Source organism: Photinus pyralis, unplaced genomic scaffold (assembly GCF_008802855.1).
Source record: "Photinus pyralis isolate 1611_PpyrPB1 unplaced genomic scaffold, Ppyr1.3 Ppyr1.4_LG2, whole genome shotgun sequence".
NCBI lineage: Eukaryota > Metazoa > Arthropoda > Insecta > Coleoptera > Lampyridae > Photinus > Photinus pyralis.
The window spans coordinates 43,544,152-43,568,953 of NW_022170403.1; the positions used below are offsets into that span (position 1 = coordinate 43,544,152).

Here is a 24,802-nt window from a genome sequence, read left to right on the forward strand (position 1 = left end):
AGAATTTGCAATTAAACCGATATTGAATTTGTTAGCGATGAATATAACTACACTTGAACGTGGTCGTCTACAAAACCTGCTCGCAATGAATAAGGAAACGAACGCAGTACGTTCAAATTATCTTAGAGATGTACCAATAAAAATTAGTGAAAAAATCTAAATGAAAAATACTGTGATCTCCAAGTAAATCTAAGAAATTTCATATGATATGATACCTATCCGACATGTCTAACACCTTTTATTGTTCCAGGGAGGGCGAAGCAAAATGCGGCGCCCGAGATCCGCGTCCTCGTGACACCATGACCCATACGACGCCGATGCCGAACGCATCTATCATCTATGCTCCTCACGAGGCTACTTACACTATCACACAGATCGTTTTCATCGGCACGATAGCAATCACGCTGGCGTTCATAACCGTAGTGGGAAACGTCATGGTAATGGTCTCCTTTAAAATCGACAAGCAATTACAGACCATTAGCAATTACTTCTTATTTTCTCTTGCCGTGGCTGATTTTGCAATAGGTCTCATCTCCATGCCATTATTTACAATATCAACATTGTTGGGTTACTGGCCACTGGGACCTTTAATCTGTGATACATGGTTGGCTTTAGATTACTTGGCCAGCAACGCATCAGTACTCAATTTGCTCATTATTAGTTTTGATCGGTATTTTTCGGTTACAAGGCCACTTACTTATCGCGCGAAACGAACTACTAGTAAAGCTGCTTTTATGATAGGGTAAGTTTACACTAACCATTTTGCTTTTATTATTAGGGTAATTGTGCAAATCAACGCTAAACTGGCATTTATCTTAAATAATTTGAGTTAAATTTAGATATACCTACGCTGCAATTTTTAGCACTGGTTTGGGCAATCCGAATTGAACGAAGTTACATGAAACCATTCCCTAGAATAAAATACTGAGCTAGAACTCGTTAACAGAAACGTAAGCACTTAACATGTGTTGGTTGTCTAATTTGTAAATATTTTACTCCATACACTTCATATAATCAACGTATTTACCTTCATTTAGAAGCAGTGTGACAAACAAAAACCATTAATTAACTTCAAGTATCAGTCTTCCCGGTTAGGTACGAAAGAGGCGATATTTGCGATTGGGTGTGAAAACTCCTTTTCTCCTTAAAAAAAACTGGTGAAGTGTGTGCTTCCATTAAAGTGGCGTTCATACTAAAGTCCGTTTGAACACGTTCCGATAATGACATAAGTGCCTCCTTTATAATAAAGATCTTCAATGCACCCTAATGACCCTCTCTACGCAAATCATAGCATGTTATATGGCAACTAGCATTTCCTTGCAAGAGTAGGTATAATCGATTTTATGCTTCACTCAGTAAATAATGGCTAATACATATTCCTTACACTAGAGTAGAGGAATATTTTTTTTGTAATTTCGATATGAAATACGTCAATTTAGTTAATAGGTGCCTTCTCACAAATGCTGCTCAATAGGCAGGTTCGACATTTTTTTATTTTAACTGAAATCGAGAGATTTTATTATTAAAAAACGACCAGAAAAAAATTGGGTGCAAAATATTGATATTTACATTTTGTTATTTAAATCATGGGTCGGTCGGCGCGAAGCAAGAAAACGTACCTGTGCGCGAGACTACCCCGCGCGACGTCAGTAGCCAGAAACATTTGCCGCCGTGCTGGCAAAGTATACGAGTTCACGTAAATTGGGACCGATTTATTTATTGTCTGCACAATGCTGCAAAGTTATCAATAAACTGATTCGCGTAATTTACCCCATGTGAATGTGGAAATGGAGTTTTTGTAGATGAATATTATGTCTACTTTAAGGCCACTGCTCTGAGGTTCATTTAAAATTGCGTAATAGGCTTAGACAAGGCAAGAGAGGGGACCCGTAATACCGCATCCACGGCATGCGTGAATTTGACGCGAATTTCGAGACGACCGCCATATTTTCGGTGGCACTCAAAGCGCGGTGGCAGTGTGAATTTTTTGACATTTCTTCATTATTGATAAAGTTTGTGTGTGCAAAACTGTGTGATATAAACGTGGTGAATTGTTCTGCGTACAACTGTAAAAGTTGCAGTGGTCGTTGTCCGGCAGGAATATCATTTCATAGGCAAGATAAAAAACGGCACGTTGTCTGGTTTGGCTAAATTTAATTAAATCTTCATGGTAGTTAATAAAACACTTTTAAGGTCTTCATTTTCATAATCTTACAATTGTCCTATATTTTTGTGCATCAATAAAATACTGCTTTATACTTCTTTTCATTGATAATTTCTCGATTACAGTAAGCAAGTGATATAACCTGCAAGCGATATTCCAGTGACGGCATGACTATCTAGTTACATGACGTAACAGATATGTACATGTTTGGATGCCTAACCCTTAGGCGACTGATTACTTTGTATGGAGTAGTTTAACTACAGTGTATGTTGCCTTTGTATGCACTTACATGTAGTACGACAGATAGGATTTGGTCTTCAAAAGAGAGAGGTCATCGATCGATGTTCGAAGCAATACACATCGATCGCCGCCACATTCGATAAACACAAGATATCCTGAAGGAAGATCGTTATGATTAAACCCGTTAGGGGAGAAGACATCTCAATTCAATATTATCAGTCGTCATCGTCAACGGTTTGCTACAGTATCAACAGCTTATTACTTAAGTACAAGAAACTGAGGAAGGGGTTTAAAGAAATTCTTTTGAGACACGTTTTGTATTTGTCTTATGCGGCTATCGATTTGGACCTAACTGGTCATCTTCAGATCGAGCGTCATTGATGAAGTGAAATGAATACAACATTTTTTTAACAATGTTATATAGTAGTGGTCAGGAATGACAAATTAATGTACGAAAGAGTGAGGTTGTGTATTAGCATTTTAAAAACGCTGCGTAGAAATGGTTACAATTGATTATCGAAATCAGGGCTCCGTTCGCCTAACGTTCCGTGCGCTGCGTCCAATTTATGGCTTTCATGGACATCACAATCCGTTGTTTAACAAAAAATTTGAGACAAAACTCCTTTTCCACCTTCACATGGTACCCCATGTTTATTTCTGCTAGAATACTTTTTTATAACGCGGGTAAGTGACGTTTTATGTCAAAACGTTCTCTTATGACGTCAAAAAATTTCCACTATAATTCGCTGTTACCCCTGCAGGCAAAAATTTTCGATAAATACCTCGGTTACCATGATAACGTGAGACGAAATTTGCATTTCATTGGTCGAAAATTGTTGGTGTGAAATTTTCATATATAATACCATAAGTAGTCGAAGTATTGTCGAATATTTTTGAGGTGCTGTCACGAATGCTAGTTACGCTGATTAATACCACGAGCGCTTGCGCGAGTGGTATTAAAAAGCGTAACTAGCATGAGTGGAGCAGCAGCTCAAAAATAATCTACAAATACTTCCACTACGAATGGTATTCGGAGGACTATTCAATGAATCAAAAGAAAAATTAAGCATAATTACCCATCCGAATGTATTACTATGACAACAATAAACGTCAAAATAAATTATGGAAGTTGCTTTTCATTTTGCTATTGATTCTATTCGAATTTTGCTTAGCTAATTATTTTTTATGTCATATGACGTTTGCTGCGAAAGAGGTTACCATGAAACGTGAGACGAAATCGCATTTCATTGAAAATGGTGGGTGTGAAATTATCGTAGGTAATTGCACAAGTGCATCAAAATTACCGATAATTTTTTTGAAAGCATGTTGTCTAAAAACTGCATGAGTTTATTTTCATATTTTGGCGAAAGAGCCCGACACCGAAGGTGGAGGGTTCTTTTAACAAAATATGAAAATGACCGAATGCAGTTTTTTACTGACAACATGCTTGAATAAAAAATTATCAGGTCTATTTTGATGCACAAGTGTAATTTAGGGGAATATTTCCCGAACAAGCATTACTTGTCAAACTGAGGTTAACTACTTATAAATTGTCGGTGTATTGTGAAATTGTCCAAAGGAGTTACCAGTTGCCATGGATATGGACAGTGCAATTATCGCAGGGCTCTTTCGCTTTCTACAGTGCAATTATCGCTGTAATTGAGCGATAATTGCACACCTCATATGGCATTTATGACATATGAGGGAAATATTCGGTTAAATTTTTGAGTTGCGTTCTACAGTCATCCGATCACCCTAGAATAGCTATACCTCGTTTATCCGGGGAGTAGCTCATTTGTACGCATATTAGTTCAGTTTGTGCTGACATTTGTACTGATAACAGAATTTTTTGTGATTTGTGTATTGATTTCGCGGGTCTTAGAAATGATAGAAAGTGGCGAGGGTAAAAAAGGTGCAGTAATTTTACATCTGATGAAGTAGATGGGCTCGTTAGCTTGTCTGAAGGATTCAAGGGTATAGTAGGAAGTGTTATGAAGTTATTATGAAAAGAGGCGATTGCATCGGTCACCTGGGTCACAACGCCACAGGCAAAGGTTTTGCTAACAACTGCAAAATCTGCAACTGAAATGAGCATGTTGCTTGTTGCACGAAAACGTAAACTTAAGAGCTACTTTGTTGTGGGTGTTATCGCATGATTTCTATCTGTGGTACTTTGAATTCTATCCTGAATCATTTCTAAGAGCATTTCACATGTACGCTTTTGCAGACGAAACCGTGTAAAGAATTCCAAATCGTCATATTCTTCAAAGAATTCTAGTTATGTAAAGCAAAATAACGTCAGCTTACCGACGTCCTAAACATTTTCGGATTATGTCCGTTTTCAAACTCATGCCAGTCATCTTCGTCAGAGTCAAAAATATTTATGTTCATTTTGATTTTGATAAAAAAAATCACAAAAAACACGTGCTGTCAGCTTGACAAGTAAGTGACAAACGAGAACGACATACAAAGCCGCTACCAATAGAATGGGAGAATAACTTTAATGGCTGGTATATCCAAACAATTTCAAAGGGATAACTTATCCGCCATTTTATACCTGGAATAACGCTATTCTGCAAATGTAGAACCAAATTGTCGTCGTTACTCCAAGAATAGCTTATCCGTGGTATATACTAGCATTGTACAACCGGCCCTAAGTGGGCTGGGTGTTCATAATTTCACGATTGCCATGGAAATGTCACTTGACGTTTGCTTGTAAAAATCATCGTCTTGTGAATATAACGATTTCCGTTGAAAGAGAGACACCGTCCATTAAATCGCTTGTTGTTGTTGAAGCTCCTCGAGGGTAGGATTTCCGAATAACTTTTTTTCTGACTTTTTAATTGAACGTTTATGAAAACGCGAATGCAGTAGGCACGTATTTTTTGAAAAAATAGTAGACTAGGAAATCTTGTTAGTAATTGGTCAAAGAAATGACTCGCTGTAGCGTTGAGTGACTTCGTTACAATGTCTGTAGTAATATTTAAGAAAACCGTTTTCTTTGCTAAGAAGAATTACTGACTCAGATTGGCGCAGTGTACGCGGAAAAGTCTTATTGTAGCACCCGTGTCTAGGCAAATAAAGAAAGGGTTCCATCAAAAATTTCCTGCTGCGGGACTACCAACTGCGACTCTTCAGTGTCGAGGCGATATAGGATACCTTTTGTGTCATAAAGTAGCCTTTCGCAGTCCAGCGCAGAAAGTCGGGATCGCTAAGTTTTAGTGCTCGATTATTTTTGAGACTTACGGGTCTTTTAACTGGCCCTTTCGGATGCCGCTTGCTGGTCTGGTTGGAATATCGACGGAGATGGCGCGGATGAGGCTATCGGCCTGTGTTTTCTCCGTGCATGGTGGTCTTGAGAGCGTGTCGGCGACGGCGTTTTACTTCTCTGGGGTGTACTCGTATTTATAATGTATTTCGAAGATTGGATTGCTAGTGCCCATCGCGCTAGTCGTCCTCGTCCTGTAGGGCACTTAGAGTGAATAACCACTTTAAGGATTGGTGGTCGGTGATGACGATAATGCGGCTTCCCTCTATGTTCCCTCGGAGTTTAGAAAGAGCCCATGTGGGGGCTTCCTTTTCCGTCGTGGAAGAGTTTCTCTCTGCCGCGGTAAAAAACGGCTGGCGTATTCGACTGGTTTCTCTTCCGTTTTGTGACTGGATAAGTACGGCGCCTATGACTTACTGGTTCGCGTCTGTCCGGATTGTGAAAGTCTGTTTCAAGATAGAGGCTGAAGTTAGGGACGTTTTCAGCGTTTGGAAAACAGTTTTCTGTTCTGGTCCCCAGATCCAAAGTGAATCCTTTTTCATCAGGGTTGGGAGCTTCGTGACGGCCTCCGTTTTGGTGGGATCCGTGGCAATCTCTTCGGGCGGGAGGTAATGGCCGAAGTATTTAATGCTTTTTCGGGCAAAGTGGCATTTTGTACGCCTGGTTTTTAGTATGAATCCTACCAAGAACTTCGCGAAGGTCGGATAGATACAGAAATTTTCGAAAAGGGCAATAATGTCTTCTAGGTGGGCTAGGACCGTTATGCCTACGAGGTGGCGGGTGCGTTCCGAAGTCCAAAGGGCATGCTTTTGTATCGGTAGAGCCCTAGGAGAGAACGAATGCTGTTTGTCCCTGTCCTTCTCGGCTACCGCGGTCTGCCAATAATCGACCTGCAGGTCGATGGAAGTCATTAACGGGCCACGGCTGTATGGAGCACATGTTATATCGGTGGCGTCTGCGTAGGCGTAGGAAAGGGTTGGTACATGAATGCAATATTGCTAGGTGTAAGATCTCTGGATCCTGCATCTGCAGGATTGAAAGCTGAAGGAATATACCGCTAAGATGTATAAGGAATGACTTACCCGATTTGCTATAAATGTGTGCCACCTACTGGAGAGCCTTTATCCAATCTGCGACAATCGGAGAATCTGACCAGGCAAAAGTTTAATCGAAAATTAGTTTTTTTTAAATAAAATCAAACTTGACAATAATCTAGCTGCAGTTAATGCTAAAAGTAACATATTCTTTTTTACATTTGGGCTCTAATACACATAGGTACTGAGTACATAGGTAGAACAGTGCACAACTGTACGTCTGAACGTTACAAAGATGGTGCTTTAGGGTATGCCTGTCAGATGTTCCATTCACCTTTTGTGAGTACCCTCCTCCAACACAACGTCCTCGAGATATTCGCACTTAACTTTTGACAACACAAATAGCTACGTTTCGTCCAGAAGTTTCATTTTCCCTTTGTGAGCACTCTCGTACGACACTTCTTTTGCGAGATATTATGAGTTAACCGATCTCGGTAAGGGGTGGGGAAGGAAGGCAGTAGTTGTTTTTTGTAGTTGCTTTTACTGTAAAGTAAGTTTGAGAATCAATAATCAGAATTCACCACCCTGTATCTTTGTTGTTTATTTCGATTACTTGGGTTCAATGCGCTTGTTATCGAAAATTCGACTTTCGCTTTAGGAGAATGAGTAAATCAGAAGAGTCTTAGTAAATAGTTTATTGCAAACCCGAATTAATTAAGTTTCTCTAATTGTTTATTTTAGCTAAATAGTGGGAGCTAAGCTGTAATGAACGGCAAACTGGGGAGTAGGTATTAATTTGTTTAGGAAATGGAACAAAAACATTTCGCTGATGAAATATTACCAGGTTTGTATGCGTAGACGATTTTATCCAATCTTACAATGCATCATCAGATTCTTTCCTCAAAAGTAATTAAAACATATATTAACCGGCCCATCACAATTAATTAACGTAGCAGACAAATCTGACTGCTGTCCGATTTAATATTGCTAAGGGTATAATCCTTTTGCTTAAAAATTAGATTCTGTGGCGCTGTAATGCAATTCGAGTATACAAGCTTTATCGTTGGGCTTTTTAATTAAGGGGAAGAATTATTAAATTTACACAGAAGTTCATTTCTTATCAGAATTAAAATTTGTGCAATTGTGGAATTAAATTGCCGACTTCGCATCGCTCACTCTCCAAAAATGGTTGTCGACCAAGTAAATAGTCCTTATAGTTACTTGTCCTGAGTGTGACGAGAGTAGTAATTTGTACAAGTAAGGTATTTTCCTAAGAACAGCGCAAGTCTTTTTAAATCTATACTCGAATTTATTTACATGCAAACTGATTATGATTTGATCTGTCTGTCTTTTTTTTTATTAAATGCATTTTATATAATTATTATCCATTATACAGTGCTATCTATTAAGAAATAGACATAGGGATTTATGTATATTATTTTCCCTATGTCTATGGCAAAAATCTCTTCTGAAGGGCGCCTAATTTTATGCAACCAAAATAACTTCTTAAAACAAATAAAGATCTGGCTAATTTGAATATTGTTGCTTTGGCTTCCGTATTTTTATTTTCGTTTGTGTGCGATGTATTCAACTGAAGAAAAAGTTGCTCTTGTCAATTAGTTTAGTGCCAGCAACAGTTTAAGGAGCGTATGAGATTTATTTTCTGTGAAGCCAAAGGTAAAAATATTCAAACTAATTAATATGACAGCCAGATGTTATTTTGTATGCATAAAATAAGGCGCCCTTCAGCAAAACTTTGTCTTTTAAAAGTAGACATAGGGAAAAACAATACACATAAATCCCTATGTGTACTTCTTAATAAATATCATTATATATGGTGTGGGTCCATTTATTTCAGATTAAATTTTTTCTAGAAACGACATAGTGTGTCTAAAAATGCTATAACTAGACGTAATCAATGATTTTTACTTGGTATTTGAATAAACGTTATTTTTGAGCGTGTTTAGCATTATATCAGCTTTTCCAATAATTCCATGCCAGGCTAGCGGTTTCGGGGTTAAACATTAGTACTTTTCGCATTGGTAATGTAACGTGGAAGCAAAGGGTCCTGGTTTAAAGGAATCATACAGGCCTCGGCATTAGAATCGGTAAGATGCAAGCGCATTCCGCGGTAGTACCATGTCAATGTTGAAAGAAAAGTCAACATTTCGCCCATTTTCGTAAGGGACAAGAAAAGAAACAAAAAAAACAATAAAAATAAAATATAAACCTCTCGCCAGGAAATATTGCCCGTCACACAATACCTGATCTCGATTTACAATCTATGTTTTTCAGTATCGTGTCGATGTTGAATGAAAAGACATAGATTGTAGATCGACATAAGGTGTGCTGTGATCGGCAATCTTTCCTGGCGAGAGTAATATAAAACTCTAGGTACTACTACACTAAATTGAAAATTCAAAGATTTTGTAATCCATGTAACCATCACACAACATTGAAAATGACAACCGTATATAACGCCATATGTAAAACACAAATAACTCTTAACCAATCGGAGCACCTTTCTGAATAACAAGCATCGAGACATGTATACTATCAAAAGAGATGTGCGAGAATTTTACATTGGAATTAGCAAAACAATTAAGCACTCTTAACTTAGCGCCCAATTACTTACTCGAATAACGCTTTTTAGAGGTGGCTCTGCAGAAGGTCTTTAAGTTGTTCTATATTACTCAGGTATTTATCAAACCAGTTGTATTTCTTTGAAATTTTAGCCATAAATGCCTCTAATAAAGAAAAACGTAGCGCACATGGCTATAGCATTTTGAGAAGTACTGATCAATGCTTGGAAAATTCGCTGAAGTTACTCGCTTTAAGGTGAAAACCTTTTTACTTGTTTTGTAAAAATACCCCCCTTCGACATTCATATTCTCCAGAGATATGAGGAATTATTATCGATCTAGAAAAGGGGAGCCGAAAAGAAGGCAGTGGCTAGTAGAAATTAATTTTTCTTTCGTTGAGATTTTTCATTAAAATACCTACCACGAAGGATAAAACCTGTTCCTCCGCCTCCCCATCTTGATCTCTGATAACCAAAAAGAGACCAGTTTTTAACCACCTCCAAACATCTCGGTAAGGAGACGTTGAGGAGAACTGTAGCTGGTGGAAACCAATTGCTTGACGAGACCTTCATTAGAACGTCTGCGGCCCCCTAAATTCAAAAGTTACATTTGCCACCATTTAAAACAAATTGGTGGTTGCATGTTAAAGTTATGCACGTTTTACATCCCGAAAAAACATCTTAGGAAAGAATTCACGAAGGGGCCCATCCTTAAGGCCTATTACATACGAACGGTTAATCGACTGAGCGGCTATCGGCAGAAAGACTGGGATTATTTTACACACGGTACCAGCGACTGATCGGGAGACTCGACCCTGGTCTGTATACGAGGACACAGGACAGCGACGGAAATATCTCCGTTCGTGTGTCAACATGCATAGACTTGAATATATTGCAACAGATGCGTTGGTTCATTCACTGACCGGCGATCGTGTGTTTGCTGTCGAAGTTTTATTTTGACCGGCGCCTGGTCGGCAGAACACCCTGCACCAGTAGATGTGCACATGCACTGCACGGGTTAGGTGGGATCGCCATCTTGTAGAGGATGTTACACAGACGACGAGACGGCACAGCACAGCACATAGTTTGTGAATGTCCTGCTCTAGTCCAACTGAGACGATCCATGTTGGGGGAATCCTGACCGGACAAGGCTAAGATTAGAGCCCCCTCCTCTTCCAGCGTCCTAAGGTTCATCTCACGTGTGGGATGGCTTAAGTGACGTTGAGGGGTCGGACGACCCTAGTCAGGGAGATAGTACACAGAGCCCGAATTTGAGGCCTAAGTACGCGTGGACCCTGTCCACTCTCCTATCGCAATCCAGAACCCAGAATCAACCAGTACATGTCTTAAATTGTATTTGAATGTACTATCATCGACAAAAGTAATGATAATCGAAAGCTTACTTGGGCAACGAATATTTAAAATGGCAACGTTGAAGTGTAAGTTTTCCGGCGGCAATCCTCTCTACCATCCACTCTAATTTACATGTCTGTTGCGACGAAAGTAGATTCATTTTCCCTTAGCCCAATAATAAGAATTTCTCAATTATTTTGTTGTTTGAGTAGAGTATTTCTGTTTCGGTTTATTTGAAAACCCTATATTCGAACGATTGTATTTCTGGCTTAAATTAGGAGGAACCATTACCTACTTGCAGCTATAATGATAATTTTTCGAGCACTTCCGGTATAGCCCATTTTGACACAAGGTTTGAAATCAATAACATCCAAACCAATCTTCAGTGTTTTCATTTCGCTGTTATTTAGGTTAATAGTTAGTTCACATAAGTAATAATCTTTTTTCCATACACTTTTTTTAAATTGTTTTGACTGGAACTGCTGCTGTATTCGGAATTATTATTGCACTGAAACGCAATAAACAGAAAACACGGCGTTTTTAAACCCTAACAGTCGAGCACGTGACCAGGTTTATTTCGCCGGGAAAATCCCACGGCACGACAATGCACATAAAACAAGGTCACACCTTAGTTACTTAACCGGGAATTCCAGAGCGCGACCTTGTACCAGTCACTTCTTAGTTACACTAGTGGGAAATCATTCCACCAAGGCTTGGCTTAATTCACCAAGGCCACTCCTTAGTGACGTAACCCGGAAACCCTCCTTGACCAAGGCCATGACCATGGTCCGAAATCCAAGATGGCGGAAGGTGTCCCTTTTCTACTAGTAAGTATAATATTCTGCTAACCTTTAACAAATATATCAAAAAATCGAAGAGATAGTAGCATTGCCATTCTTTTCGCCTCTCTATGTCCGTCATTTGTGTCGGACGACTTCAGTACCTCAATTTAAAACAGTGATGACAGCCAGGTACCTCGTTTTTGATTGGTCGTTGGTTCCAGTGGGTGATAATAAAAGTGTTGCTTAATGTAAAATCCGAGGTAAAATTTACTTTGTGGACATTCGGTGACCAGGTAATTATGCAATAACAAAGTAATTAATGAACTGTAATCTGTATTGATTGATCCACTTCCTGCCAGTTTGGTTAGCATGATGGGAAATAAAATACAACGATTTCTTATATTGAAAACTCTACAAATAAGAGAGCAAATGCAGCCGATAATGGTTGCAGAATGGGAAATTATTCTAAACAAAATTCTGAACATAAAAATGGAATAAACAAAAGGAATACTCAGAATTATACGACAGCAGTTTTTAGTAATAAAGCGCTTCGGCGACGTCAGGATATGCGTTTTCTACGACAAAGGCGAAAGTTTACATAAAAGCGCACAGCATCTTCAAGATTGACGTACGTTGGACTTTACTAATGAACGGTGGCATCAAGGGTGGATACGATAACAAGGCGTTGGAAAAGACGACGAAGGCGATCCGTATTCATTTCACCCCTAACGACAACCACAACGATCTTCGATCAGAAATTTTGCCTAGTTATCGAATGTTGCGACAATCACTGTGTATTGCTTGGAACATCAATCGATGATTTCTCTTTTAAGACGAAATTCTATCTGCCGTGCGCTTATGCGTGCGCACACTAAATGTAAGTGCAAAGTATGGGTCTTAAAGATGGAAAGAGAGAGTGGTGATAATAATAATTGTAAAGTGAAGCAAAGTTAATTTGCAGCAATTGTAGATACGTATCGTAAATACAAACGTAATTAAACAAGTAGAAATTGTCCATAAGAATGAGAAATTAGCTCAACGACTCAACTTAAAAGATTTAAAGGACAATTTGTTAAAGACATGTGTCGCTGTTTAAACGCAACAGACATAGTTTGGTGTATTCAAAGGGAATAGAAATTAATTACAAAAGTTTGATTATGCTGCTCAATTGTGATTATAAATACGCTTGAATTGGTTTAAATTTGACACATCTATTGACGAAGCACAACGAATATTGCTTTTACTGAATGCAAGTGGCAGTTTTTATGGTAGGTACGTTGTTCCTATGCTACCTGCCTTGTTTAAGTTAGCCGTGATCTAGCCCCAATATGGCGGACTGATGATAAGTTGTCGCTACTGTCCTAATAATCGCTGTAGCTACCACCACAACGGAATTTAGTCTTTTTACGCAAAACATAGTTCTCAATCAGCACACGAAATTCACTTTTTCCCATTTTCGTTAAAATTCATGAGGTTGTCTGCTTTGACTGGCTGCCAAACACAAACTAAATGGGTTAGCTTCCCCAAAATTCTACAGTAGCCTATTGATAGATGACAGTTGACGAGAGCAGTGCTAAATTTAAAGTTACTGCCACAGAATAAGACCTTCACAGAACAGAAACATAAATGGCGCTAAATTGTCACTGATTACAGCGTTTCCCGTGGTTGTACGGAGAACTATTTATCGCAGACTCAAATATTTTTTTGCAAAACCTGTAATTTTTCTCGTTACAGGAAATATTTTTATTTGTTACTCAGTTGTAAACGTTGATTAACAAGACAAAACGCAAACGGGTAAACGTCATGTTTAAACGCTACTGACTTGTAAAACTGACAGCAGACTTGTAAAACTGATAGCAGACCTGTAAAAATTTTACAAGTTAGTAATCTAGTAATTTCATTGGCCAGAATTAATGCGAAGTCTCTGTTACATGGATCACATGATATTTTAGACATTTCTTCAAGATCATTTTAAGAACTAATTATTTACGTTTACAAATGAGTAACAAATAAAATATTGTACATTATACGCCAGGTAATAGTTTTTACTGGCTCTAGGAGATGACAGGCTCGCCTAACAGCATATTTAAAATATGAACAAGTTATGTGACCGTAAAAAGTGTTGTGTGGCGGATTGTAACAATAAAATATCAAAAAGGCATCGTTTCCCACATTTTGAAACAGATTGTTTTGTGCTTGAAACGCGAAGAGGGTTGAAATGTGCTGTTATTTCTTTCCTATTTATGCAAGGTAAGTAACAGGTACAAATTGATGCAGAATTATTACCAACTGTACCTATAGGCGCAAAAGGGTGTACACTTGAGTTTTATATTTATATAGATGTAGATACTTATATTGTAATTCGTTTTAGATAATTCAACAACTTCCACCCTCGCTTCTCAAGTAACCAGTAAGCACCAGGATCAAGTTAACATTTGTTGTCAAAAACTTGTGTGACAATTTGCTGAAACGGTTTTATCACCTCTTGGAACAAAAAATTAGTTCTATAGATATTTTTTAACAAAAATATGTAATCCAAACAGCAATTAAAACCAAATATTTCGTAGGACAACTCGTTACGTAAGGATCTTTTTGCAAAGTGTTAACTTCTGCAAAGCGTAAGTTGCACTTACTTCTGAGTTTTATATGTAATTTGTAAACATGTAATTTAAGATGTCTGTGTTAAATAATGTAATGTGATTGTATCTAAATACACTTGCAATTTAACAACTGTGTATTCTTTATCTATATTTGTGATTTAGATCGAATTGGGGATATTACTTCATGGATTTAGAAGCTGGTCACCAGATGGCGCTACTCTGATTTTAATGCTTTAGTTCACAATACACCCACCAGGGTCCGCCAAAATACCATACAAATTTGTAACATTGCTGTTTCTATTCTGAGAAGGCCGTATTCTGTGGTTACTGCATGCACTAGAAATTCAATGATTTATGAAACTATAATCGTATGTTGTATAGAAAAAAAAATAGTGTATTTAGACGTACGTAAAATTTATGCATTGGCAGTTATTGGAAAATGACTTTCAGTGCATATTTATAAATTATTTATAAAAATTACGTTACGCGCCACTTGGGTAATCATGTAGGACAATTCGCGTTTGAATAATTTGCAGTCGGACATTTCGCACGCGGATAGTTCGCTGCACTCGGCCCGGATATGGACAATTCCGGACTCGCATAATTACGTGTCTGTAGGGTTCATATGGGGGCAACTCGCTAGATTTTTTGATATTTGTTTTATCTATAAATAAGATTGCTAAATGCCTATTTTACAGAGTATTCTTTTTTACGTTTTTCACAGAGTGAGACACTTCACATCCGAAAAAGTGTCTCTGATAATGAGCACCCAAAAGGTTGTTACACGGAAAGCTGGCTTCTCAATTTTTAACGCATTTTTGAAGAATTAACGTTATGTACCACTTTTTAAGCATTTCCTACAAAATTGAAAATAAATGCGCTATTGTCCGCACTTTGCTATCAAACGAAAGCTTATAAATGTCAGGAGATAAAGCTCCCTTTTTCGACCTCATATGATGTGTAACCACAGTGAGGCGCGGAAGGTGTACAGGTAGAAAATTCAATTGTTCCTTCAGTTTTCGAGATAATACATCTTTCGTTGTCGAGTTCATAGCTGTGGTACGTAAACTACTAAATATCTCAACCATTATTTGCCCCCTAGTATTACCACGTGCATTTTTACGTAGTGGGGTCAAAATCGTTATTGTTATACTGATTTCTTTCCGAAAACGTAGAAGTGCTTTATCTATGTTAAAAAATAAAATCAAGAAAATGTATTTGCTATTGTCTACCTATCTAGTTTAAATATACGCATTGATATACGGAATAGTATCTGATTAACATACGCTTTCGTCGGAAACTGGATAAAACGCATTTATTGTTTGAATCAACCCGTTCAGCACGAAAATTGGGAGAAGATGGTTACTTTTCTTTGGCATCTTCATATAAATGTCGCATAGAGCTTTAAATATAAAAAGATATAGAAATGAACATGTTTGTATTGTGAAACTACCGTGTAAGTACCTAAGTAGGCGTTTGAATTGTTCCATTTCTTTTGATTCCATTCATATAATCTTATAATATCAATAATTTTTAGATTTTAGAGTAGTAAATGGCTTATTGTGTAACTCAGGAATAAAGATAGAAGTTTTGGGTAAACATTTTATGTACAGGGTGTGCCCGATAAATATGGATGAAAATGTCGTCGTTCCGATTCCATTCATTTTGTGTTGACATTTAAAATATAAGGACTAATGCCTGAAGGTATGAATTTTTCATAAAAAAGATGAATGTCGACTCGAAGAGTATCCGTTTTACTAAAAAAAACTGTTGAGAACACAAACAAAGAAAATGTTTTTTTTTATGAGTTTGAGGGTGATTACTGTATGACCAATACGAACCGAGCTATGGCTTTTTAAAGGTTAGCTCTTGTTCGTCAAAAGCTAAATTAGAGAATTTTAATGTCAAATGACGTAAAAACCATGCACGCATGTAGCAAACCCTGTACAGTCTTTTTCTAAAACACATTTCTTGTTTTTGTAAGAAAAAACTTTAGCACAAAAATTGAGCGAGTTGATAAAAATAAGGTAGATCGCTGCTACAGCGCCAAAATTAGCAAAAACAAGACCCTCTATTCTACTATTCTATTCTATTCGCAGGGGAGCTCGACCGGGCAGCACTTAGGCACACCAAAGACCCATTTTGCCTACACCAATCTCTTTCGCAACTGGGTTCAGAGCCCGTTCCTCTCAATGAAGGATAGAATCCTGTTTAGCCTAAGTTGCTTCCTCTCCCCGGTTCCAGAGAGCTGTCTTCAAGGAGTTGATGTCTGTCTCTGATCAATGCGTCAAAGTGATGGACCACATGCTCGGTAGTTTCATCTACCTCGCCACAGAACCTGCACGTGAGCTCCTCCACACGCCCAATGCTATCCAGGTGATAGTTGAACATCCAGTGCCCCGTAAGCACACCGGTGATCTTCCTAATGGCTTCTATTCAGTTCTGGAAGCTTTTACGACCCAGATTTGCCAAGAGGCCCTGTTAAAAAGGCTCTGGAATATCTGAGCTCGGTTAGTTTTTGCCACTGAGCTTAGAATTGATTGGTCACCAATCCTGGCCCTGACAACGGAGGGAGTAATTCCTAGAGTAGGTTCAGGCCCGACGAAGACCCCACCACTGCCTTCACGAGCCAGCTCGTCCGCCCTTTCGTTGGCCCCTATTCCGCAGTGCGCTGGCGCCCATATCAAGCTTACCCTATTAGACTCACCTAATCTATTTAGAGTTCGGCTGCAATCAAGCGCTGTAACCAATCGGAACCTGTCTGCTGACAGGACGCTCAGCGCTGCCTGACTATTAACCATGTATACGGTTATTACAGTAACCTCTAAGGAGCTTCTACTGTGCACAGATCATTATGCCCAGCTAGCAATTGAGGTGTCATTCGACGTCGATTCGACTTCAAATAAGTAACGACACCAATTTCAATAAGTGCAGTATAACATAAATTCGACGTCGAATCGACTTAAGTGGTGTTTTTTGACACGTCGATTCGATGTGAGAAATAAGTTAAATAGGTGTGATTTAACTAATAGGTGTTAGGTGTCTGGACACCTTATTAGGTAATTTTCTACGTCGAATCGACGTGGCGGATTACTTATTTTCTACATGTCGTTTTGAACTTATAACCATACTTCATTATTGTCCTCTCTTTTTAAAGAATAGTATCTACAGTTAATAAGAATACTGTTATGAACTTTATGCCTTGCATTATGTCAGACAAATTACCTATTATATGTAAAATATTGAATATGTTTAATTTCGTGATTTCTATGTAGAATATTTCGTGCGAATGCATTTTCTATGACAAACATATATCTTCTGCCTTCAAAAAACACAAAGCCCCTCTGAAATAACTATTATAAAATAATAAAAAAATAATTATTCGTTTTTCATTTTTATAGTTGTACATTTTTGGCAGTTTAAGTATTTTATTCAAACATACAATTATTAATAATACCTAAATATAATTAGATTTTAATTGTATAACCCATATTTATTCATTAATGCTAAAAAACATGTATGATGATATTTCGGCCGTCTACGCTAGCCAAATAAATATGTCTGCCTTCTCGATATATTAATCTAATAAGTAGAATACCCTAATTTGCACCTATATTTTCGACCTAATGTTTCAAGTTGGTAAAGAACAAGCTACTTTTGATACCTATTACCTAATTGGTGTACAATATTACCAATTTTTATACACCTAATTGTAGCAAATTCATGTAAATACCGTATTATATACTTATTGGTGGTCTGTTTAAGTATACCTAATACGTGTATCCGCAACTAAAGTATGTTGGGAATTCGACCTAACTAACTAAACCAACCTATTAAGTGTAAGTCCAACACCAAACTCCATCTACGTTCACTAAATCGACACCTATTAGGAGCGCATGTAACTTCTTTTGGTAGATTAATACACCTGTTAGCAACACAACTTATGATTGTAACCTACTACCAGGGATTCGCAACCTATTACCTATTGTTTAGGTCGACATTGATACCTAGTATTATCTCTTCACCCAACAGATGCAGTAAAGCTCCTCCCAAAAAAAATCCCGGCAAATTTAAATGAACATATTTAATTGGCCGAAAACCTGTAACACACGCAACTATTTGCTTCCAATTATAATTGCCGTATCTGAATTGACATCCTTAACCTCAAGCCTGTCACTGCGTTTTGTATTTGTCTTGCCTCAATTTGCCGTTAATTTCATTTATACGAACAAAATAATCTTTCTGAACTGAATAAACAATTTGAAACTATGTACTGCTGTGTGTTGAAAGATCAATATTCAAAACATAATACTTTATAACTTCGTCGTACAATGTGACATGATATTTTAAATTTCCCGGTTTTTATAATTTTGTGACTGTGAAACGGGTCTGTTATTACATTGGCCCAAATTTTTTGGGAGTGGCTTAACTGCATCTGTTGGGTGAACAGATTATAGTTGAAACAGACCGGCACTTTCGCGTCATTATTTTACTCGAGTGAAATATATTTATTTTGGTGAAATGCTACTAAATAGGTGATTTGTCTTAATAAAACTTAATGGTGAAATATTCAAGTCATTTCAACCTATTGGTCGAAAAGTAAGTAACTGTATTCTCTTATTAGGTGTCTATGAAATTGTCTTCTATTCCTATTTAGTCATTTTGTCGACTTTGGCCTATATCTTCTATTAGGTTATATTTATGACGTGAACAAAGTTACCTAATAAGTCATGGAAAGAATATATTACCAATTAGGTAACATGCGTCCCTTTAGTTAGGTTACAAATTGGCACAAATAAGGTCCTTCTGCCTACTGCTCCTATTAGGTGATACAAAGTTAGGTATATGCCACTCCTTAATTGGTATTTTTAACGTACCTCACCTATTAGGTTACCATTTACCACTACCATAGTTTGTTGCAGAGTTGGACTGGGTCACTGGGTCACTGGGTCAACTGGGTCACCTGGGTCACTAAATTAAACTTGGTCACTGGGTCGCTGGGTCACGTCATACTCTTTTCAGTTAGACCCAGTGACCCAGTTTGACCCAGTGACCCAGTTTGACCCAGTGACCCAACTTGACCCAGTTTGGCCCAGTGACCCAGTTTGACCCAGTGACCCAGTTTGACCCAGCTACCCAATTTCACCCGAGGACCCAATTCGACCCAGTCACCTAGTTTGATCGAATAACGCAGTTAAGTCAGTGCCCTCGGTTTAAGTGTACAGATTATGAAATAAATGAAATGCTGGTCGTCGTGCAAGACCGCTATCTATAGTTCGAGTGACAGGACCAGAGTTGCCTGGGTCAGTGTCTCCACTACCATCGTCGTCCGTTGTCCGAGACGCAACAGTTTTAAGAGGGGGATAGTGTAGCGAACATTCCAGAAATCTCGATAGACCTCGAGGCGCCACGAAAGATTAGTCATCAGCGATAAAAAACCGAAGGCGGATGTAGCGTAATCTTTCTGAGAAATACGACGTGTTTGTTCGAGAAGTTTCTAGAAACGTAAGATGCTTTCGAAAGCGCTCGAGATCTTTCGAGAAAGAGGGGGCGTTTGCTATGTAATCAAATCGAATTGCGTTTCAGACAGTTCTAATTTAGACGACGAAATAATAAATAGTTCACGCTGTTATAAATTTTGTATATGTATGTAAGTGATAAATAACATTTTAGCTATTATAAATCAATTTGTTTTAAGACTGCTATGAATTTATTTTTAATTAATTGAAAAAAATAAACGAGGTAATTAAATTTACGTTACACAATAAAATTTCTGGAATTTATATAACTGTTTAACGGACTTATTTTTACTTAACAATTTCATATATGGACATGTAACTTATTGTATTGAAAAGGAATTCAAAATGAATATTTTATTCTTTCACTAACGTCTACCTTAAAAATATTGCATGTAAAAAAATATCAATTAGACAAAGACACTAATACTAGGTAGTTGTTATTTATGCTGTGTTGTTTATTTCAATGTCAACAGCTACGATTCTTTATGAAACAAATCTTCTAGAATTGTGCACATATGGAGCAGATCTACTTCAGTCCCATCTGTCTTAATGGGGAAAACGCGCACCTAAGTTTAATCAGAACAATATTTACTCTATACTTCAACAGATGCAAACTAGTGCGACAGAAATGCTCTACTAAATAAAACATTTTATGGAGTACGGCGTAACTTTTATAGTCACATCCAAACTTTCATAGACATAAATTTACATTGCAAATTCGGTTAAACCCCCTACAAACTAGAAACCACGGCCGAGATATACAAATTCATTATGCATCCAACATTATAAACTGCGGATACCATCGTACGTCCTTTATAGCGTAATTAAATATAGGCAACCGTTTATAAAACGGTAATAAGAAATTTGTTCGACTGGTACGGCCAAACACCTTGATTAATTTTGTACACTTTCTGAAGACAATGGCATATTTCAGTAAATCTCTTTTATGCGACAAACTTCCACGAGGGGATGATGGTGATATTTAGGAGCGAGTCCGGGTTAGTTCACAAATTAAGTTTTGTTTTAAGTGAGAAAATAATTAATTTGGGCACACAGAACGACGCGTGTTGATAATGCCTATTCTTTTATCATTTTTCAGTATTTGAGTATTAAATTTGTTGGAACTTATTTAAATCTCTATTTAAAACGAAATTTCATTAAATTTTATGTCTTACTAAAAGTATCATAAAACAGTTTTCCACTTTGTTTTATTCAAATTTTATGGTTCGTAAACGATTTATAATAATCACATTTTTCATATTTCTAGCGGAATATAATTAAAGTATCTTCTGTTGAACTTTTAATCTTTCTGATATGCCGGGAAAAGTTTCAATTGAAATTATGCTCGAATAACTCCGCCGTTGCATTAACTGTATAATTATACTCAAATACAGTTTAATAAAAAAAACTTGCAATTTATTCGCAATTTGTTAAAAAATGAAAGCACGTTTTTAGCATTTATTGGCTCATTTTATGGTTCAAGTAGTTTTGTCAAGTGAGGAAGTTTCGGACCGGGTAGGTATATTTATTGGATCTATTCTGTTGTATTGATACTATATTTACCTACATCTTTAACTTGTTACCACAATATAACTAAAACGCGCTTTGGTGAAATATAACTATGAAACTTTTACTAGAAACTTCTACAACTTTGGTACATAGTAGTAGGCGGTAAGTGCATCGGTCTAAACATTTTGGGGGGGAAAGCTGGACTTTGTTGAAATGTCTCAGGTTAGGTGTCCCGAATAACGTACTAAAAGTCCAGACCCCCAACTGCGCCGCTCGTCGAGCTGTGGCACGTTTTTGCCCCCCGAAATCAGTTTTTCGTTAATATCTCGAAATGTAGCAGGTTTAGAGAACAACTTTTGAAACAAAAAATGTTCCTCGTAAAATTTCCTACACGAAAGCTTATTTGCAAGTTAGCCCAGGCCTAACCGTTAGCCTACAGCGTTCTTTTGAGTAGTCTAATATTTAGTTCTTTGATGATTTTTTGTACTTATGGTTGTTATTGATGAAAAACATACTTCTCACTTATTGTACCATAGGATAGCCGATTTGAACGTTAGTTTAAGAAATTTCATTAAGATTCTGGAAGCATACGTATTTTCTTATTTACAGTTCAAAATTATAATCACTTAATTCTATATACATTTCATCGTTCGACTCAACAGCAATGTCATCATCCGAATGCAGAGTAGTTTCGACATCGGAGTCCATACTGTCGTCGAAGTGTGACTCTTCCTCAGCTTGTACCTCAGCATTGAGGCATGAAAGACCCATACACCCGGAGCGTAAATTGGAACATTTCAGTCCTGTAACACAGAGAAGAAAGAGAAATGAGTACGTATCTCTGAATTTCAGAACCTCGAAGAGAACTGAACAGAAATCGGTGCTTAGTCTTCTATCAGGACGCACCTGCTTTTCTGTACGAACATGCAGATAAGCATCCTTTTTGACAAGCGCATGAAATTAAATTCAGCAACTCGTCAGGAGTAGTTAGGCGCAGCGGTCATCGGTGTAGGCAGAAGTTCTGCACTGTGTATGTGCCAACCCCATCCGATCGGAGAGAAATTGTTTCCTCTCCATTTTTGCACCTGATGACAGCATCGGTAGGCGTGGAGACTGAGTGCAGCGTTTTTTTTTTCGACCGCCTTATGGAACGAACCGATGACGATCGAAATGTCTGCTTGCCTGACACAATATTTGACTCCGCTGACGTAGCTAAAGTAATTCGTGTTGAAATAGTGTATACTGCGGGTAGACTGGCGAAAAACTCGATATTAGACTACTCAAAAGAACGCTGTAGGCTAACGGTTAGGTCTAGGCTAACTTGCAAATAAGCTATCGTGTAGGAAATTTTACGAGGAACATTTTTTGTTTCAAAAGTTTTTCTCTAAGCCTGGTACATTTCGAAAAACTGATTTCGGTGGGCAAAAACGTGCCACAGCACGACGAGCGGCGCAGTTGGGGATCTGGACTTTTAGTACGTTATTCGGGACACCTAACCTGAGACATTTCAACAAAGTCCAGCTTTCCCTCCCAAAATGTTCAGATTGACGTTTTTTGTGTACTTATCGCCTGTGCTATTGTTAATCTTTATAATTAATATTATTAAAATTTATTATATGTTATGGCAAGTGAGTAATATTGCTCGTCATTTGATCCACGGCATTTGGCCGACCTTTTTTATTTTCTTTAAAGCGAGGCCACTGGGCACTCGCTACACGGCTAACTTTCTTTATTGAGTTGCTGTTAACTTCCTACTCGTAAGTTGTATTGTAATTAACGTAGTTGCGATTGTGGGTGCCGGTCTTCCTCCGGTTCGTCTGGTTCTCGGTTGATGATAACGTAAAACTTCTGTAACGTAATTAATGTAAACTGGCGAGGCGTTTGGTCCGATGCTTGGTATTACAATTAGGTATAAGAATAACCAAAACAAAGAAGCTAAAATATGTGTATAGTATAGCTCAATTGAACTTTAAATTATGAAAATGACTGTAAATTCATAAATTCATAAATACGTGATATTTGGAGGGCGCTCTAAAATCGATTCCTTCTATACATTGGGAAATCCTCGCGCCAAAAGCTCGATCAATTTAATCTTTAGAAACATAGGCGTAACATGCGTTTTAATAAAAGTTTCCTAAAATTAATACAATGCCTCCAAACAACGTGCGAAAAAATTCTGATGATCTCAACGAAATTACAAGTACTTCAAGATTTAGACAAATCATCGGAAAAGCGAGAATTACGTCATTTGGAAATTAGAAATGCAGCCAATTTTTACCAGGAATGATTTGTGGGAGTCCATAATGGCCGTACCCAGAACCGGGCGACATGGAGAGTGGTTTGCTGTTGCCGCATAGCTTACTGTCATCTTTTGGGAATTTTCCCTGTGCAATCGAGTCGCGCGACGATCTGGCGACGCCAGATGCTCTCCGTATAAATCAAAGAAAAAAGCGACGCACGCAAAAAAGGCGCTGGAAATACGACAACTTCGGACGACATGTTTGTAAAGAAATCCGAAGGGTGGCATAATCAGTGAAGCAAATGGGACGATAAGTAAAAGAACGAAGGGTAACGTTGTTTTAATTGTTAAAAGCCAGGACCTGTTCTGAGGAGGACATGATGAGGACACCATTCCCCGACAATTCAGAGCGTCTTGGAGTTGGTGCACACGGACGTCTGCGGTCCAATAAAACGGAATACCTGGCAGGGCCAAAATAATTTATTTATTTATACAAGCAATCAGTTCAACGGTTACCTGAAGAAACGAGAAATTACCAGAGGAGTGACAGTCCCACGCAATCCAGAACAGAATGGTACGGCGCAGCGAAAGAATTGAGGTGCCCTCTGAGGGAATCCAAGTGAAGGGAGTTCAGATTGATCCATGTCCCTACGGAGAAACAAGCTGCGGATTTCTTGGCTAAATGTTTCCCCAGGGTCTAGACTTTTTTCGTTTCCAGTGTTACTTGCAGGCTATTGTAAAGCAACCTATGCATTCATTGTTCAAGTTAGCTGCACTTCTCGCCACTTCAGCAGCTACCAGGCAGAGCGTTTATTTTGAACCTACCATCTGGTGTAGCAGTGGTCGAATGAGAAGAAGAATCCGCTCGAGTGGGGATGGAAGACTGGCAAATACCTCAGTACATCCTGCAGCTCCCTAGGAACTACTTTCTCTCATAGTGGAAGCCTCTTTAAAAATAGCGCCCCTTGAGAAAGTTGTAAGGTTGTTCACGGGATTATCACTAAGATACCACCGGTCACTAAAGCGCAATTTGTTAGAGACGATGCCATTTTTGTTCGCAATTTACTGCAGATTATGTTTGTAACAGCACGCATTGTGCTAAACCGCATAGCTTTTTAAATATTTAAGAAAAACTGATACAAACTGTTAATATTCCAACTTTCCTCCCCCTCCTAAGCAAACTCGACGCTTGGTGTAACCCTTACCAACCAACTGTGGAGTGTATAGAACAATTTGAAGCTGAAAAGACTTTTACTTTAGATGTTGAGGTTTAGGTTTAATTGCACCGTACAGTGTGGCAGAAGAAATGATTCCGCTACGCTACGTTCGACACTTTCGCATCGAGATTATGATAACACATTCATCCCTTAAATACCAACCCTGATTACCTGAACTACCCCCTCCGGCTTTGCCTATCTAGATTCAAATTGTCTTTATGCGTGAAGTTGGGGCGCGGTGAGGGTATTCAACTCACAAATTTGTCGTCTATTTCCTCTAGACCTCGTATCTTTGA

The 24,802-nt window shown here is 38.1% G+C and overlaps 1 protein-coding gene across 1 annotated transcript in view; it reads left to right on the forward strand.

Annotated features, from left to right (window-relative positions):
• Window positions 1-254: 254 nt before the first annotated feature.
• The window catches only part of LOC116164643 (muscarinic acetylcholine receptor DM1-like), a 51,918-nt gene continuing 27,370 nt past the window's right edge, over window positions 255-24,802 (forward strand). The window contains exon 1 of the mRNA XM_031478843.1: window positions 255-742. Within this exon, the coding sequence (XP_031334703.1) occupies window positions 300-742 (443 nt within the window). The 5' untranslated portion in view covers window positions 255-299. The remainder of the gene's footprint in view (window positions 743-24,802) is intronic.